General features: G+C 41.3%; 1 protein-coding gene across 1 annotated transcript in view; it reads left to right on the plus strand.

Annotated features, from left to right (window-relative positions):
• Positions 1–18,458, plus strand: part of DSCAM (DS cell adhesion molecule) — a 360,122-nt gene that overhangs the window by 185,519 nt on the left and 156,145 nt on the right. Inside the window, exons 4-6 of the mRNA XM_036348591.1 lie at positions 3,411–3,686; positions 9,043–9,339; positions 10,056–10,331. Coding sequence (XP_036204484.1) covers positions 3,411–3,686; positions 9,043–9,339; positions 10,056–10,331 — 849 coding nt within the window. The remainder of the gene's footprint in view (positions 1–3,410; positions 3,687–9,042; positions 9,340–10,055; positions 10,332–18,458) is intronic.

Consider the following 18,458-nt stretch of genomic DNA (forward strand, 5'->3'; position numbering starts at 1 on the left):
TCGGCCTGTTTCAGATGCTTCTTTAAATTTCTAAGTGGGGCTGTAATCAGCAGAAATACCAGGCTGTAAACTGTTCAAATAGTGGACTTGGACACATTATCATAGATCATTTAGTCCAAGGATGTGGATATATTTAACCTCCAGTTGATTGATGGGGACTGCGTTGAGGACCGTGTGGAGAGGGGTGCTGAAGGCAGACTGGGAGGAAAGGGGGTGTGATCACAGGGGGAAGCACTCCAATCTAGGTAAACACCTTCAGTTTTACTCCTGTGGAAACCAAGTCAAAATGAGATACCCAAGATGCCATGGAGCTGCAGCACTTCAGTCAACACAGTTGCCAATAGATAGCATTACATATGTCTAATTTGATGGACTGACCTGAACAAACCGAATCACTAGAGTCTGACACTGAAAGGGAGTCACTGTCTTGCCTTGGCTTTTCCTCAGCCCCATGCCTAGTTATGGAAGCGCCTCTTCCGTGTCACCCTGCGTGTAGACAGCCTTAGCCCAATCCCAGCCCAAGACAATATATTTAAAGTAAACATCCCAGTGACTGCCTGGAACCAGCAGCCTAGGGTGAGTCCTGCAAATGTCACTCAAACTTGCTTAGGCTGGGAGTAGAAAGAAATGGAAGTTATATACTAGTAACTGCACAGTTATATTTCTGTTGCTGAAGAAACTTGTGCTTGAAATAATGAAGCATTGACCATCTAGTAAGAATTATTCCCACTGGCTCAAAGTCTCCTCTGTGTTCAGATATGTTGTATGGCTTTCTGTTTTCTGTTGAATAAAGCTTATATCTTAGGAGATTATCTAAAGCAGCGATCGCCAGCCTTCCGGACCTCACGGACCACCGGTTGGTGGCCGCTGATCTGAAGCCTCTCAAGTGAACCTGCCATATTTCCCACAGTGTTTTCCCCCCAAAAATCTACACCTGCTACGTCTTCTTCCTCTCCCCTGTTCAAACCCATTCCTTTCCCATTGCAAGTCATGTTGCTCCCTCCGCATCGAAGATGGGTTTCAAACACTTGAATGTCTAAGACTTCCCGTCTTTCTAAGTTCAATGCATTGTCCTTTCCCAAAGGTGTTCCCTGCCCGCCCCTCAATCTTCTGTGCAACTCTGAGTGTTGCATTGCTTTCTCTGTAAAGGCATTGGTCACTGTGTACATTTTAAAAATTACAAAGTCTTCATTCAGAGTGTATGTTTTCATCATTGTACTCTTCAGCCACACGTGGACAGGTTCTCAAATGCCTCTTGAATGTTCCCATCCTCCCTTCTGACTTCTCCTTTGTTTTTCTCTCCTCTTAACAAAAAGCATGGCCTATAGAACTATTTCTGTAAATTCTTTTTCTCTTGCTTCCAAATCAGGGCCCCTCTCTATTCGATCTCTTCTCTTCCTTTGCTGCTCCCTCTTACCCTCATGGCTTCCAGTTCCTCCCTGAGGAATTGGAAATAGCCCTTAGTGTAAAGGTTTAGCCTCTGATTCCTTTTTGAGGGTCAGTGGAGCGTGTTTCCCAATCCCATAGCAGATGTTTAGCTGGCACCCACAGATCACTATCCCAAACCAAACTTGCCACCATCTCTACCTTGTAAAGGGGTCCCCTTGTTATTCCAGATGTCTTCCCCCTTAACTCACCTTCCAATGTGAACTTTAAGCCCTTGATCCTCTTTAAGGCTTTTCTTTCTCTGGCCAAGTCCTGCCAAGTCCTAGAGACTGTCTCTCAGCATTTCTCAGTTGTGTTCTCCACCTTCTCCACCTCTGCCCTAGCTCAGAGCCAGCCCTCGCTGTGCCTCAGCCGCGCATTTGCGATGCCTCTTTTCTGACCAGTTTTCTACTCTCCTGTGTCCATCACAATAGAATGAATCATTTCTCCTAAAAAATGTGTCTGACTGTAGCACTCACTTGCTGAAAATTCTAGGAAGCTTTCTTAAGTTCCCTCTGGTTTAATTCCCAAATCTGGAGGCTCTTTGCAATCTTGTCCCGGATGCCCTTGTCATCTTTCTCCCATGATTCCCCTTCAGAGACCTTGGGCTGCATTCAGACTCTCAGAGACCCTTCCCAAGGCCCCGCTGTGCTTCCTGCCCTAATTCAGGCGAGTCCCAGTCTCCGCAATGCCTCTGCCTCAGCCCTATCCATGCTGATATCTGAGGACCTACTGTTGACCCTCTGCCACATATTATACGTCTCTAATACACTATTTTGGTTACTATATTCATTCTTGTATTTGTCTAATCCACCTAGAAGCCTAAACTTCTTGGAACCAAAGACTTCACAGCATGGAGAAAATAGAGCAGTAGGAATAACTGGGGTAAAAAAACTGTGTTTTTTCTGTCATTTGCTTGTTGAGTGGATTTGGTTAATTAACTTTTTTTGGATTGCCATTTCCTCTTCTGCAAAGTGGAGATTAAAAAAACTTGTAGGATAGTGGGGAGCCTGTCTTAAATATCATACAAAAGATGTTTGCTACCTTTATGGCACATGCGAATTGTACTGCAAGCGTTATTCATCTTTGCCTCACCTGTGACTTTAATTCCATCCTTGGTATACACATGTTCAATAAATGCTTGCTAGCTTGAATTGGGTTTGTTGAATGAAAATGTAGGACATCGCGATTGAGATTTCCAACCCTGTCCAAGCCAGTTAGCCTCATTTTAAACAGACAAACAAACAGAAACCTGTTTCATGGTCACAAATGCTAATGTCAGCCTGTCTCCGTATAGCTGGCATTGGCCCTGGTTAGGCCACATAAGGGATGTGAGTGAGTATATATGTGTGTGACAATGGCCCAGAGCAAACCCATCCTGCCTCCTTGAGACAAGGCCAATAGGATTTAAATATTCAAATATTTCTGTCCTTCCTGGTAACCAGCGCATCACATTTCTTATTGTCAGTGGGCTAATACTCATACATATTCAATGAAAAAGCAATTTGACCAACATTAGTCTATTTGCTACCTAGAGAGAGAAGTAAAAAAAAAAATAAGAAAAAATAATAAAGAGGTGAGGGCATGAATGGGGGGAGGATGGGGAGGGGGTAATGGGGGAATAAGGATACATATGTACTACCTTAATTAATAAAGAAATTTTAAAAAGTAAGTGTTATTAACTATAAAAATAATAATAATAATAATAATAATAATAATAATAATAGAGAACAACAGCACAGAGGCTGTTGCAGCCACAATGCTGTACCCTGACACATAGGTCAGTGGGGGGCGGAGGAGGGGGGAAGGAACATATGTAACACTTCAACAATAAAGAATTTTTTAAAAATCAGAAACAAAAAAGAATAGAGGGAGTGTGCTTGCCATGACACGCCTGCGTTGCCAAGAGTCCCGCATGCTGTTGAAATGCTATGTGCATGTGTGATATTTTCACCTCCTTCCTTCTCTCTGACCCCATTCTTCAGAGCCACTGAAAGCCACCATCAGCCCCAGGAAGGTGAAGAGCAGCGTGGGTAGCCAGGTGGCCTTGTCCTGCAGCGTGACCGCAAGTGAGGACCAGGAGCTCTCCTGGTACCGCAACGGTGAAATCCTCAACCCTGGGAAAAATGTGAGGATCACAGGGATCAACCACGAAAACCTTATCATGGATCACATGGTCAAAAGTGACGGGGGCGCGTACCAGTGCTTTGTGCGCGAGGACAAGCTGTCCGCTCAAGACTTTGTGCAGGTGGTCCTTGAAGGTCAGTGGGCCTCGGTACGGGTTCGGCTGCAAAGAGCCCGGCCCCAGAGCACCCCCAAGGAAGGGCCGGGGTGGCCCAGTGCTGCTAGCTCCCAGTTTGTGCCCTCCTTTACCTCTCTGACCTTTATTCCCATCTATACCTTTCTATCTATCCGACCAGCTGATAGCCCTACCTGATTTTTCAAGATAAATCCAGCAAGTGAAAGGATAGGTTCTGAGGAAATAAAAATCGTGCATGGTAGAAGGCACATAAGGAATGGAATTTAACATGAAGTCAGTGAACATGAACGCTGCCCACAGGTTAAAAGTTGTCTCTGAAACTTTGAAACTGACGGTTTACTTGACACTTCAGCATCCTCTAGGGCAGTGGTTGTCAACCTTCTGGCCCTTTAAATACAGTTCCTCACGTGGTGACCCCACCATAAAATTATTTTCGCTGCTACTTCATCACTGTAATTTTGTTACAGTTATGAATCGTTATGTAAATATCTGATATGCAGGATGGTCTTAGGCAACCCTGTGAAAGGGTCGTTCGACCGCCAAAGGGGTCGCGACCCACAGGTTGAGAACCACTGCTCTAGGAAGGGGGAACCTCTTCCTGCCAACTTATAAATTAGCCTGCTACATTTGGTCAAACGTTTAATTGACTCGCCCCTAATGCCTTGGCAGGGCCAGACCAAATGATTTTATGGGCCTTATACGGCCCGCGGGCCAGACGTTCCCCACCCCTGCTAGGCCAGGGTTTCCCAGGAACGCTCTTTTTGGAAGGCTGTAGGATTTTAGCCACACCTCTGGCCTCTACCCACCAGATGCCGGTAGCACCTTTCTACCAACTGTGACAGCCAAAGATGTCAGGTGTCCCCTTGGGGTGCAGAGTAGCCCCATTGAGAAGCACAACTTTAGTGGCAAAACGCAGGGCACTGTTTCAGTGTTGTGCTCGATGGAGAGCAAAATGGCGTCGGGTTCGGAGGGCTGCCCCTGGTGGGGTCCAAATATCCAGAGATCTAGGTGAATGGAATGTCAGGAATTTCCTGGTGGTATGGTAACAGGTTTTAGGTATGTTTCATTGTTGTTTTATTTAACTGCCTACTGCCTCCTTGCATCTTCAAGCTTATCTATCTGCCAGGAAAGGAGCTATTAAAGGAATGTGCAAGGAGACGTGTGTTTATCACCAGATAACTGAGCTAGCTTTTATCTGTATTTGTGTGTGTCTTGTTGGAAACTGGGCCTTTATATATCATTTAAAACGTATCTGTTTTCAATTAATAAAATAGCTATATGACTTTCATGTATCCTAAAGGGAGAAAAACATTTATGTATGAAAAAAAAGTTTAACTATGTCTTGGGGCTAACAGAGTATTTCTATAATTTCTTTTTTAACCTTAGTCAGTTTGCAGGAAGAAACAGGCTTAGAATGACATTCTTATTTTGATTTAAGCGTTTACTTGAGGACAAGGAGATTTTTAAAGCAGAGATGAAACGAGCGGAAGGCACGCTACTCAGGTGAAATGCCTGGCACTGTGTTCCACGGGATAATTAAGTGCAGAAAGTAATCAGTGAGCACAGAGCTGGATGCTTAGTGATGCTGCACTGTGGTTCTTACACAGTCACTATTTTTAGATTCTTTGTAGAAAAGGCAGCGTTACCTTTCGAGGCCCAGTTACCGTGGCGACCCTCCGCGAGCCTAAGAAAACCCAGAGAGCATATTGATAATCCATAATGATGTCGAAAGGGCTCCGGTTATCACAGAGTGACAGCCAGAAAGATTTCAAAGGCACTCGGGTCTCACTGGGAAATTAATGTCGGCTTTCATCTCCAAAAAGCCTGTCACTCGGATAAAAAGGGAGACAGGAGCACACGGAGCATCCTCACGGGTGTATGTGCCGCATGTCAGCTCCCATTCGGGGCCAGAAGTGTCATGTTATTTTTCTCTCTTCTAAGAGATGGCCGTGCTAATGTAGAGAAGGAGAGACAGAGAGGGAACCACAAGTGCATATCCAGTGTCTGCCTTAAAACGGCGTCTACCTAGTATCCTCAGACGTAAGCTCCTATTATTATCAATGAAATAGCTGTGGATTCACATAAATGTAAAATCTCGCAATACCCTGAACTAAGAATGGCCATGGATGCCATGCAGACTTAGAGAGTATTTTCTATGAGGCCAAAGAAACTGGCATGGAAATCTAACATAACTGGAATCTAATATTTATACGGCCAAGATCAAACCAGACTGACTGGAAAAATGAAATAACAAAAAGGAAAAGAGAAAGAATGAGAACAGGTCTTATTTCTGGAGATGATAACATAGCATGTATCAGACTAACTAACCTGTAAGAAGATAGAAATTATGAACTTTGGGACAAGCAAAACTATATGCAGACACTAAAGATATATCTAAAGGTAGGTGGAAAGGATGTGGCCCTCAAAAGAAGTGAAAAGATTAAGTGATATCTACATTGACACCCCATTTCCTCTGAAGACATTCACCAGTCTTGTGGGATTGAGGTATAGAAGGACAGAGGTCTGGGCTGTTGAATCACCTGCAAATTGAGGGAGGTGAGTGGAGAGTCTAAGAAGGAGGAAATAACAGTAGTGAGTCTCAAAATATATAAATAAACTTCCTTGAAAAACTTGCGTGACACCTGAACTGCAAAAATTTGAAGGAGAATCCAAGTATACCATAAAAATAACTAGATGTCCAAAGCAAACAAACGAACAAAAAATAGGATACTGGGCCAGAGGTCAAAAGACAAAATAGGAAATAGAAACAGACCCTGAGAAGATCCAGGTACAGTGCGGCCTTGACTTACGAGTTTAGAGTTTAATTCGTTCTGAGACCGAGCTCGTTAAGGAGCTCGTTAACTCAAATTACTCTGTCAGCTCAATGCAAAAAATCAGCCGAGAGACAGCTGGTATCTCAAAAAACTCATTAGTCGGGACACTGGTAAGTCAAGGCCCCACTGTATTAGAATTTTCAAACCAGTACTCTAAAGCTATTAAAAATGTGTTCAATAACTTAAAGGAAAATTTGAGCATAATGAATGGAGATATGGGTAGACTAGCAGAGAAATGGAAACTATGAAATGAAACAGAAAAGGAATGAAAAAATTCACTGTTGGGCTTTAATGGAAAAATTGCAGAAGCAAGAAGAAAGGATGAGTGAAATTGGAGATAGAGTAAAATTAATTATCTAATCTGAGGCACATAGGAAAAGAGGACTCCAAATGAAATTTGCAGAGCCTCAGTGACATGTGAGACATATATAATTATAGGCACAGAAAAATAGGAGTCATAGAATGAGGAAGAAAATATTTGAAGAAATAATGGCCATCATTTCCAGAAATCTGGTATAAAAAAATACCATTACAGATCTAACAAACTTAGCAAACCCCAAGAAGAACAAATACAAAGAATACCACATGCAGGTACATCAGAGTGAAGCAGATGAAAATCAAAGAGAAATAAAACATTTTATAGTCCCTGCAAAGACATTTTCAGCTAAATACATCCCAGAAAACTCTGTTGAACTGGAAGGTCAAATAAGATAATGTCCGCGCTCCCAAGAGCTGGCTGTGTAGGGAGAATAACAAACAGAATGACGTCTAACTTCTCTGTCAGTTAAACGCAGAGCATGTTGGGGCGGTGTCTGCACTGTTCCCAGGCCCTTCATTTTAATATCCGGAAGTTCTTGTTTTCACCTTGCACAGTTAAAGTAAGACGTTTGCAGTCCAAGGACACTGAAATAGGCTATGTAGGAATACATCTGGGAAAGGCCCAGATCCTCAAAGGCCTTCTCCAGCCGCCCAAGACATGAATTGGAATGAAGTTGAGATTCAGGAATCGGCAAATGAAAAGATGGTAGAGGGCTACAGGGAAGCCCCTGGTGCAGCTCCCCCAGTGAGCACCCTGAGCCCTCCACAGCTGGGCCAGCTGGCCACAGAAGTAGGCTACAAGGTTTGGGTGATGGGTACCTCTTTCTTCCGGAGGTTTTGAAAATGTTAACAGTTCTTTTTCTGTGACGGAATTTAAAACTATCTTCAGTTTTGTTTCCCACATTTGTTTTGCTTATATTTTTTAATAATTCATATATATAGGGTGTCCCAAAATTCACGCAAGATTTGCCATTGGATTGAATTGCAAATCTTGCGTGAATTTTGGGACACCCTATATAAATAAAACTTGTAAAATAAAAATTAAAAAATAATGTTTGTTAATGATCATCTTCCATTATAGGTAAACCCTTAAAATGAACACAATTTTTAAAAATTTCCTCCAGCAAGGTTTATTACTAGACTCAGAAATCCTGTTTCGTGTGGTCACAATTATGTCAAAGTGCCCTATTTCTGCCTAGAAAAATAGTGTCACCATGTTGATTTATGTGCCTGAGGCGGGCAGGCCTCCTGGTAACTTTTGACTTATACATTTCTCTTTAATATGCATGTCTCTTTCTCTTTTTCTATGGAGAGCCATATAAAATAATAACAGGCATGTGTGATTACTACCACATAATAATGCAATATGTGGTAATTAGTCCTTATACGTAATAGAAAAATAATGGAATATGAAAATTGGGTCTTTGTTGAAAAGAAATTTTCCCTTTGTTGAAAAGAATATTCCCTTGGAAACTTCCCTAGGGTTAAGCTCCTAGTTTGTGGGGGACAGTCTTGGGTTGTGTCTGTTCTTCTAGCATAACTGTCCATAGTACCCATTATATTCCCAAAAGTGTCCCAGGCTGGATGATAAATGATATGGCCACCTCACTTGAGATACTTACAGAGATATTTAATAGATGCCAGAAGGGTCCGACTTTATTTAGTTTCTACCCATTAACAGGGCCTTCATGGAAATTTACGTGCACTTATTTGTCATTAAACCTATAAAAGATTATTTTGTATGAGAAAATGAAGATGAGATCATCAGTCTCTCTCTCTCTTTCTTTTATTCCTCTAACTCCTGTTGCGCTATCCCCAATTAACTGGGCAGAAGTGGGAAGCTGCAGTGAGGGTTTGGGGTATAGAATTCCTCTATGCTATGGCTTTGGGTAGACACATCCAGTTTTGAATTGTAGACTTCTAGGGAGCTGACATTGTTTAACATGAATACCTGGGTTGTATCATCATTCTTCTTATGAAAGTTAGGAAATATGTAAGTGATTTATTAAAGCTTGCTAATGCTGTGCTGACCTGTTTTGAAAGTGAAGTCTAGTTCTGATTGGAATCTAGTTTTATCAATAAAACCAGAGTTTTTTGTAGTGTTAATAACCACTACCTCTGCTTCCCAATCAGGAAATAGTCGTACTTGGAAGTGGCTTCATTATCGGTATGTGCCACTTGCTTCCATGGTTTGTCTTCCTGCAGATGGAACTCCCAAAATTATTTCTGCCTTCAGCGAGAAAGTGGTGAGTCCAGCGGAACCCGTCTCCCTCATGTGCAACGTGAAGGGCACGCCGCTGCCCACGATCACGTGGACCCTCGACGATGACCCAATTCTCAAGGGGGGCAGTCACCGCATCAGCCAGATGATCACGTCGGAGGGGAACGTGGTCAGCTACCTGAACATCTCCAGCTCTCAGGTCCGAGACGGGGGAGTCTACCGCTGCACCGCCAACAACTCGGCCGGCGTCGTCCTGTACCAGGCGCGAATAAACGTAAGAGGTGCTTGTCAAATCAGCTCCTCAAAAAACACACATATAAGTCATGGTAGTGGAGAAGAAGGTCTCTGCATGCGCCAAGCTGGGTCGTGGAATGCCGAAACGGAGTAGCGGGCCCCTCCCATCTCCTACTCTTTCCTTCCCGCTCAGGAATGGCCCTGGCCCAGATCATGTTGGAAATCGCATTTTGGTTTCTTTAGTCACTTGTTCTCCTGTTTTACTCTTCGACGTGTTCACATGACCTGTCCTTTCCTGGTTTATGCTCTGCATGCTCTCCTTTCTCCTCTCTGCTGTTCTAGGACGCTCATGGTGAACCTTCACGGACACGGGGTTAACTTACACTCATGGTGCACCATGGCCTAACCGCCATCTTCATCATCTGTAGAGAGAGTTAAGCCACTGAGTCGCAGAAGGAGCATGCTTCTTCAGTGCAGACTAGTTCTTATTGGTTAAGTTGCCTTCTGTCATATCATTCAAAACGCTTTAATCGAAGTAGTTGATAGTTAAAGCCTTTCACACGCATTCAGTTCATTTGGAAGTCACGAAACTAAAAGGAAATGAAACCATCTTAGAGAAAATGACAAATGCAGAAAAATGAATTGAAAAAGATGTCCTTACATGAAAATAACCTACATTTTTAACTCAAGGAAAAGTGTACCCGTATCCTCACGTAAGATGTACCCTTCAATTATTTTCAAGAGTTTCTTTGTGTCTCTCTAGGGCCTGCAAGTATTCGACCAATGAAAAACATCACTGCAATCGCGGGTCGGGACACATACATTCACTGCCGTGTGATTGGCTATCCGTATTACTCCATCAAGTGGTATAAGAACTCCGATCTGCTTCCTTTTAACCATCGCCAAGTGGCGTTTGAGAACAATGGGACTCTGAAACTCTCGGATGTGCAGAAGGAAATTGACGAGGGAGAGTACACGTGCAACGTGCTGGTGCAACCACAACTCTCCACCAGCCAGAGTGTCCACGTGACAGTCAAAGGTAAGGCTGGTCTCCTCTCTGTCCCCACTCAGCTCACCATCACTTAGCACAGCCATTTCAACAATTAGGAGTGGGTTCTAATCTGCATATTTAGCATAAGACATTATATTCCTCAGTTATAAAGACTGAGGGACAATAGATTGCATTAGATGCCCTGTGTGGTATTTTAAAAATTTTTAAATTTTTATTTATTGATTTGAGAGAGAGAGAGAGAGAGAGAGAGAGAGAGAGAGTTTTGTTATTCCTCTTGATTATGCATTCATTGATTGTTCTTGTATGTGCCCTGACGGGAGATCAAACCTGCATCAGGACAATGCTCTGACCAACTGAGCTACTCAGCCAGGTTTTGTTTTATTGACTATCACTTCTTCAGGAGGTCTGTGGTTCATATAGCTTTCCTTTCATTTGAATTTCTAGCTTGGTGTTCCAGACATGGGTTCTTAATATTACCCTAGAAAAAAACAAAACACATTATTGCCCTGATTATCTAGCTGTCTGACCGATAATTTTAAAACATTTTTTTTCCTAAAAACTCCTAAAAGTGTGTTATTTTAGACTCCAGCTGCAACAAAATTCTTCTCTTTTTTTTTTTTTTGCTTGAAACTTTGAATTTTATTGTGTGCTACAAACACAATCAGTTATAATCATCATAAGAGCAACAAACTCATTTTTTTCTTTTTTACAGAAAAATGCCTGCCAATTCTACAATCCTGAATAACTATAGTTTTTAGGTAGCCATTCTTTAAAGAACAGATGGAATTCCATCAAATAAAAAGTGGCTAGTTGAGCTTGTAACTCAAACAAGTGCACGAGTACTTGGATTCCCACTCAGGAGGCAGCAGACATGCTTTATGCATTATTTTCGTTTTGTTAACACAGAACAGAGACATTGTAAAATGACACGGGTCAAGATTTATTAAATTATTATTTTTTGTTTGTTTCATCAAGTGTCCTTAAATAAACTAGTTTAAAAACATAGCTGGGAGTGTGCAGTAGTAAGCAGTGCATGACGACTCACATATTTTGGTGTCACTGCTGTGGTTTGTACTAAGGCCCTAGCAGTCTTACCCCCATGACTTTTGCACAACTGTGCCAATGTCAACACAGTGAGAAAGGCAAATAATGTGTCTTAGTATTACAATGAAAATGGTTGTCTTCTTGAAAACCCCCCAAAGGGGTCTCAGTAATCCCCCGGGGGGTAAAAACTACATTTATATCTTTGAAAATATGTATTCCAGTGATAAATATTTAGTTTATTTCTAATACTTAGCCATTCTGAATGATGCATCAAACAAACTATTTTTATGCATTAGCCTTTATCTGCTTTTAAGATTAGTTCTTTCAGAAAAATTGCCAGAAGTATGGCCATTGGATAGACATAAATATTTTAATTTTAGTATTTTAGAGGACATAAACTCAAGCAAAGGCCATTTGAATAATTAACTTATATTCTTCAAATTTTCCAGGCCAGCATAAATTGATGCATTAATCTTGATCCCTTTGATTTGAAGTGACAGAAACCAACTCAGACTAGCTTGTGCCCCATAGGAGAATTTATTGGCTCTTATGATCAATACGTCTATGATTTTAGAAAACAATTTAATCAAATGGTGTGTTGTTTTTTTTCAGGAGTTTTTTTCTTTTAGGCATATAATATGCAGTATATACATTTTCAGCTCCTTTGCAAGGACTGCAAAATAAAGAATTATATCATTTAGTACAGTCTTTCCTTATAGTTATCTGGTGAGAAATGGCTGGTGAGGGGGACAGTTTTGGGACTTGAGATTTGCAGTATTTAACAAGGTGGTCAGGGAAGACTTCTTTGAGAAGGTGAGATTTAAGAAAGGATGTAAAGGAGTTCAAGATAGCCAAACAGATATCTGGGGAAAGGACATTCTAGACAGAGGGAACAGATAGGACAAAACAGTCAGAAATGTGCCTGGAAAGCTTGAGGAATAGCAGGGAGGCTGGTGAGGCTGGACCGGAGTGAACGAAGGGGGCGGTGGGCGGGGGGGTGGGGGGGAGAGAATTAACAGGAGATGAGGTTAGAATGAGCAGGGTCATTTGCTGTGCAACTAGGACCCCAGGCTTGGGTTATAAGGACTTGAGCTTTTCCTCTCAGTGAGATGGGGAGATTTATCAGATGATTTTAAATAGAAGTCATGTGGACTGACCTAGGTCCTGTGCTGAGAATTACATTGGCAGGCAAGAAGGGACAAGCAGGCTGGCCTGTTAGAAAGTTAATCCGGGTGAACAGTAAGGAGGCTTGGACCTGGGAGAGAGAAGTAGAAGTGGCAAGTAGAAGGCAGATGATGGACATATTTTTAAGATCTATTCAATCAGATTTCCTAATGGATTGGATGTGGGCATGAGAGAAAAAATGATGTAAGGATAACCCCCACATTTTGGCCTGAGCAGTGGAAAGAACAGCACTGCCACCAACAGAGCTGGCAAGAGATGCAGTGAAGAAGTTTAAAGGAAGAAAGTAGAAGTCCAGCTGTTGATGTGTCGAAGTTGAAATATACTTTAGACAAACAAGCGACCCATTAAGTAGGAACCTGACTATATGAGGAAGTGAAATTTAGGAGTCTGGGCTGTAGATTTGGGACATCAGGAATAGATAATGTGTAAAGTTACAGATCATGTGTGAGGCCACAGGTTGAGGTGTGGTCACCAAGGGACTTTGTAAACTTCACTCCAGACTTTAACTTCATATGAACACACTTATAACTTTCTTAGATTCACATTAAAACCGATTCACCAAATATCTGAAGAGGATGTCTGACAAAAATTCAAGCAAGGGCAACTTGAAACTTAAATCTGTCTCTTTAAATTTTGTAAATGAGACAAATCTATATATTGGCCATGGCCTTCCTGATTGCAAAGTACGGGAAGCTGAATCAAACTAGCTTCACAGCAGTTACTAGAGTGTGTTGAGGAGATATGGACGGAGCTTCAAGGGCGTATTCAGCCAATCATTGGGAAGGGCTGAGATAGTGTAGGCCTCAGGGGAGGCCTGGTCCAGACCCTGAATTACCATCGGAACCTTCTCTGTGTCTTTGGTGTTTCCCTTAGCACCTGGGCTTAGTTCATTCAGAGCAGCTTCTCCACATATGACAAGCAGATTTTAGAGCGGGACTCTGGTTGGCTCTCTGCAGACCACCAGCCCTTCCTGGACCAATCACGGTGGCCAAAGCTATGAGGTTCCTGGATAAGCTGCCTGCCTCCACCACGCCTTTACAACAGGGACAAGCTTGAGTTACAAGAGAAGGAGGAAAATGAAAACAATAGATGTTAAGAGAGCGAATTAATATATGAACAGGCCTGATAGTGACTTCAAGAATGTGTGTGTTCCCATATTAAAATGTGCTCAGGTAAGAAAGGCCCTGAGCAGGTCAGTACCTCAGAAAATATACTGTATCCAGTGGTGATGCATTCTCCTTCAAAGAAACCAACCCCAGAGATAAGAGCCATATGCGGCAGTAGAAGTCCAGCAAAGACTACTGATAGGCAGGGTTGGGGTGGGGATCGGGGGGACCAGATGGCAGGAGGATGTCAGGTGTGGCAATCAGATCAGACAGACAGAGAGAAGAACGCCCTCCAGATGCCAGGCTGTAGTGAAACCAAAGATCTCCATGAACTTATAACCAAGTCAACAAAGCAAGAGCCACCCCTGCCGTCTCTAAGAATAGCCTCCAGGTGACACCTTGCTTCACTCCACGCCTCCATCTCATGGGAATGTCACACACGAACAAAAATTTGATTAGAAAAGATTTAGCAGTGGGTTTGCCAAGAAGTGGAAATACAGAACTTGCTAAAAAAGTATGTGTTCATTTGGTGTTCATCAGATGTAAGTTAGTTTTTTGTGAACATCTGGGCAGAAGAGAGAGGGCATTTACAGTCAAACCTCAGTTCTCGAATGTCTCCCATCTCGAACAATTCACCTCTCAGCCCGACAACCCTTTCGTGCCGATACCTGTATGATCAGTTGCGTGTCTCTTGGGCAACAGAAAAGGAGAGAATGCACAAGTGTGGGTCAGTTTACCACTAAACCTCCCAGGAAAGTGTGCTGTGAATATTTTCATGGGTTTTTGCTGCTTACTATTATCAAATTTTCATTTTTTACTGTACATTTTATTTTATTAGATTTTCATTTATATTTCATGTCCTTTTTGTTATAGATTGAAAAATATATTAGACATGTACTGCATATAAGGAAGGTTAAAACAGGGAATCATTTGGAGATCTGGAACAGAATAATTCCATTTATATTTCTTCTAATGGGAAATAATGATTCGGTTTTCGAACAGCCTTCTGGAACAAATTAAGTTCGAGAATCGAGGTTCTACTGTAATTCTTTTTGTTAATCATTGCTAACATGTTTTCTTCTGTTTAAGGAACATTTAAAAAATATTTTTAATTGAATTGAGAGAAATAAAGGGAAATGGATAGAGAAAAACATAGATGAGAGAGAAATATTGATTGATCAGCTGCCTCTTGCATGTCCCTTACTGGGAATCAAACCCACAACACGGGAATCAAACTGTGACCTCCTGTTTCATGGGCTGATGGTCAACCACTGAGCCACACCAGCTGGGCAAGGAGCATTTTCTAAACTAAATATAATTGTCAGGTAGCAATACAACAAAATATCCTACCTTACTTTTACTTAATTTCATCTTTTCTGTGTAGACTAATGAAACTGTACATATTGAACGAGGAAATTGTAGGCTAGGCATATAGGGTTTAGCCTGTTTAAGCCATATAGGACTTCCCAGATAAAAAATAAAAAATAATAAATTCTGGGTTCTTGTAAGCCAACTTAGGGCATCCTTTTATTTTTATTTTGTCATATTCACGTGTACTCAACCCTACCAAAGATATTGAGAGTAATTTGATTTAAGATACCACTTGCATTTCTTGCTTAGGATAACCTCTCATTTTCAATATATAGTAACAATCACATACCATTAAAAATGTTAGTCTTTACTCAGATGTCATTAAGAAGGCCATAACCAAATTGACTTCTGCACACTGAAATTTCAAATGAAACATATAAATTAAATCACACACCAGTGTCACAATTTTTAAAAATTAATAATCAAAGCTTTTTGTATATTTTTATTGTTGATAGTATTGCAAAATCAAAACTTTTAAAAAATGAATAATCATTACTGTTTTCAATTATAAGGGGGAAGAGAAGGGATCAACTGAATTATAGGAAATGACTGAGTTTTTTTTTACTTTCCCTGTGGATCAGAGTTGAAAAACAGTCTTTTTTTTATTATTGATTGATTTCAGAGAGACAGAGGGGGAGAGAGGCATCGATTTGTTATCCCAATGGATTCACTGATTGATTTTTAAATATATATATATATATATATATATATATATATATATATATATACACTTTCAGAGAGGAAAGGAGAGGAGAGATAGAAATATCAATGATGAGAGAGAATCATTGATTGGCTGCCTCCTGCACGCCCCCTACTGGGGATTGAGCCTGGGCATGTGCCCTTGACTGGAATCGAACCTGGGACCTCTCAGTCCGAAGGCCAATATCCACTGAGCCAAACCAGCGAGGGCCGGTCTTTCTTTTTTTATTCATATATATACAGTTCTGTTACCTTCCTGTTAGACTGCATAGTGGTTTTTGGAAGAGCAAATATGATGCCTCCTTGGTTGACATCCTTTGGAAGTGGGCCGATTTGTTTGCATCAATATTGCTGCAAATGTGAGTCTAAACAATTTTTACATTTTTTTTATATTTCAGGGGCTTGACTTAAACACCAAATAGAGGTGTGTGTGTGTGAGAGAGAGAGAGAGATTTAGATGACATTTGGAAACAATAGTATATTCCAGTCATGTCTTTTTTGGTCACAGTCATGGCCCTTTGTTGTTGTTGTTTTTCGTATCATGACTTGGAAATTTGAAGAAACTTAAAGGTTGATATAATGTGTTAATTATTGATAATGCCTGAAACTTAAGTAGTTAGGAAATAATTGACTAACCAGAAGTGTAGTTTTGCTGTGTTCAAACATGTAGAGAGAAATGAAAATTAAAAACCCTTCTTTCACTTCAACTTGACAAGCAGTGTTGCATTTAACACATTTCAAAGCGTTTTCTTCCTCATTTTAGGTGCCACATTGAGCTGGAACAGTGACTAATTGAGTGTTCTAATTGCTAGGGACCAGCGCTGCCAGGAAAGTTAATTGGCTGCTAGACAAAAATGTCACCTTCTATTTATATTTACATTAAACTTTATCGTTTACAAAACACTTTGGTATGTGTGACCTTAATTAATACTCATGGTGACTCTGGAATGTAGATAAAACATAATTAGAGAAACAGAATAAGAAAGAGCAGGAGACCTACTCAAAGTGGCTCAGTAACGTACTTAAGATTCAAATACACATCTTGGGATTTCAGGGCAGCTCCGCTGGGCGGTTTAGAAAAGTAACTCACATTGCAGTGGGAAGCCAGGGTGGGAGTGAGGGAAAATTGAGGCAAAGAACTCAGAATGCTTTTTAAAGATAAAGAAAGAAGATTATTTTAAGTAAGGATGTAAGATAGTGAGAGGAAAAGAGAGAGAGAGAGAGAGAGGGAGAGAGAGAGAGAGAGAGAGAGAGAGAGAGAGAGAGAGAGAGAGAGAGAGATTAGTTAAATTAGAGAGCTAAAAAGGAAGGAGTGGATTTGGTAAGCAAGGTTTGGTAAAAACCCAGATGAGTCCAGGAATTCTGATCTGGATTGTGGAGAGGCTGAGAGAGGGAACCTGAAATACCAGTGGCTTGGGAAAGTCTTACGAAGGATGTGGTTTTGTATAAAGTATCTATGGGCTACCATTGTGGACTCAGACCATGAGAACTTTGAACTTGGGATTTGAGGGCTGAAATTGGTGGAGCACAGTTCGCATTTCAATGCACAGTACAGAGCTAGAAGCCTGTGCAGGTCCCGGGCTTATCCAGTTGGCATGTGGGCACCTTCGATGGGTGTGGAATTGAGACTGAACTTTGAGACCGGCCCTGGGATTTGAATTAGCAGATACAATTTTGGGGGAACTTTATGAAGCACGGAATATGTTAATAAAAGAAAACTCCTTAAAGGACGGGGAAAGGGGCTTGATGGACAGCATGAGAAAAGGAGTTGGGAAGGTTAAAACACCCATGGCTGTGACTCAGAAGACTTGGGCTCAAGGCAGACCCTTTGAGCATTCAGGACCAAGAGCTGTCAGCCCGGGAATTGTGTGGTGCCCATGGGTTAAGTTGCTACTAGAAAAAGGAGACAAAATGTGGAATTGAGAAAGGGTACATGACGATACAAGCACTAAGTCTCAGCATCCATGTGATTGATTTGTTTTCCCAGTGAATTATGGGTCGTGGGCCAAAAAAAGTAAAGAAGAGGAAAGATAGGATGATACTACTTGAGCAGCTTCTGTGTACCCCCTGGGCTCTCTGCTGACATTATATAAAGCTCCCCCCCCCCCAAAACATGCTCATGAATTATGTTTCGTTATCACCAGTTTACACATGAAGAAATAGAATCATAGTTAAAGAAACTGGATCAAAAAGCCACTGCTAATTACCCAAGACTGACCAACACCCAAACCATGTTTCTTTTCATTTGTTCGCCCTCCTATTAGAAAGAATATCTGATTAATAATTGAGGCTCAAAACACAGAAAGGTATTAGCATTACTTAACATTCTTATTAAGGATGTATAAAGAATAAGTGTTATACATTACTAAGAGCATGAACATTTAATTGATTAAAGAACAAAAAGAGTCTGAATTAACATTTGGCAACATTCAGTGGCTCTGCACTGTCTTGGAGTAAGAAACGCCCATCATTATAGAGAATGAGATTAGCAAACCTGGAGGTAAGTGACATGTAGCAGATATGTACATACTTCATGTAGGAAGGTTATGCCAGAACCTGTTGCAGGTTACATTCGAAATGTCTGCTCCTGTAACACTACAAGCTCTCACTATCAGCAAGACTCAGAGAATTTTCCGTAGAAGGTGATGGAATGAACCAGGTAGTGAAAGCAATGTGTCTCAAAGAGGCGATTTGGCGTGACCAAAATCATATAAGAGTTTTTAAAATTACTTGTTTTAATTTTTGCCTC

Source organism: Myotis myotis, unplaced genomic scaffold (assembly GCF_014108235.1).
Source record: "Myotis myotis isolate mMyoMyo1 unplaced genomic scaffold, mMyoMyo1.p scaffold_m19_p_2, whole genome shotgun sequence".
NCBI classification, from domain to species: Eukaryota; Metazoa; Chordata; class Mammalia; order Chiroptera; family Vespertilionidae; genus Myotis; species Myotis myotis.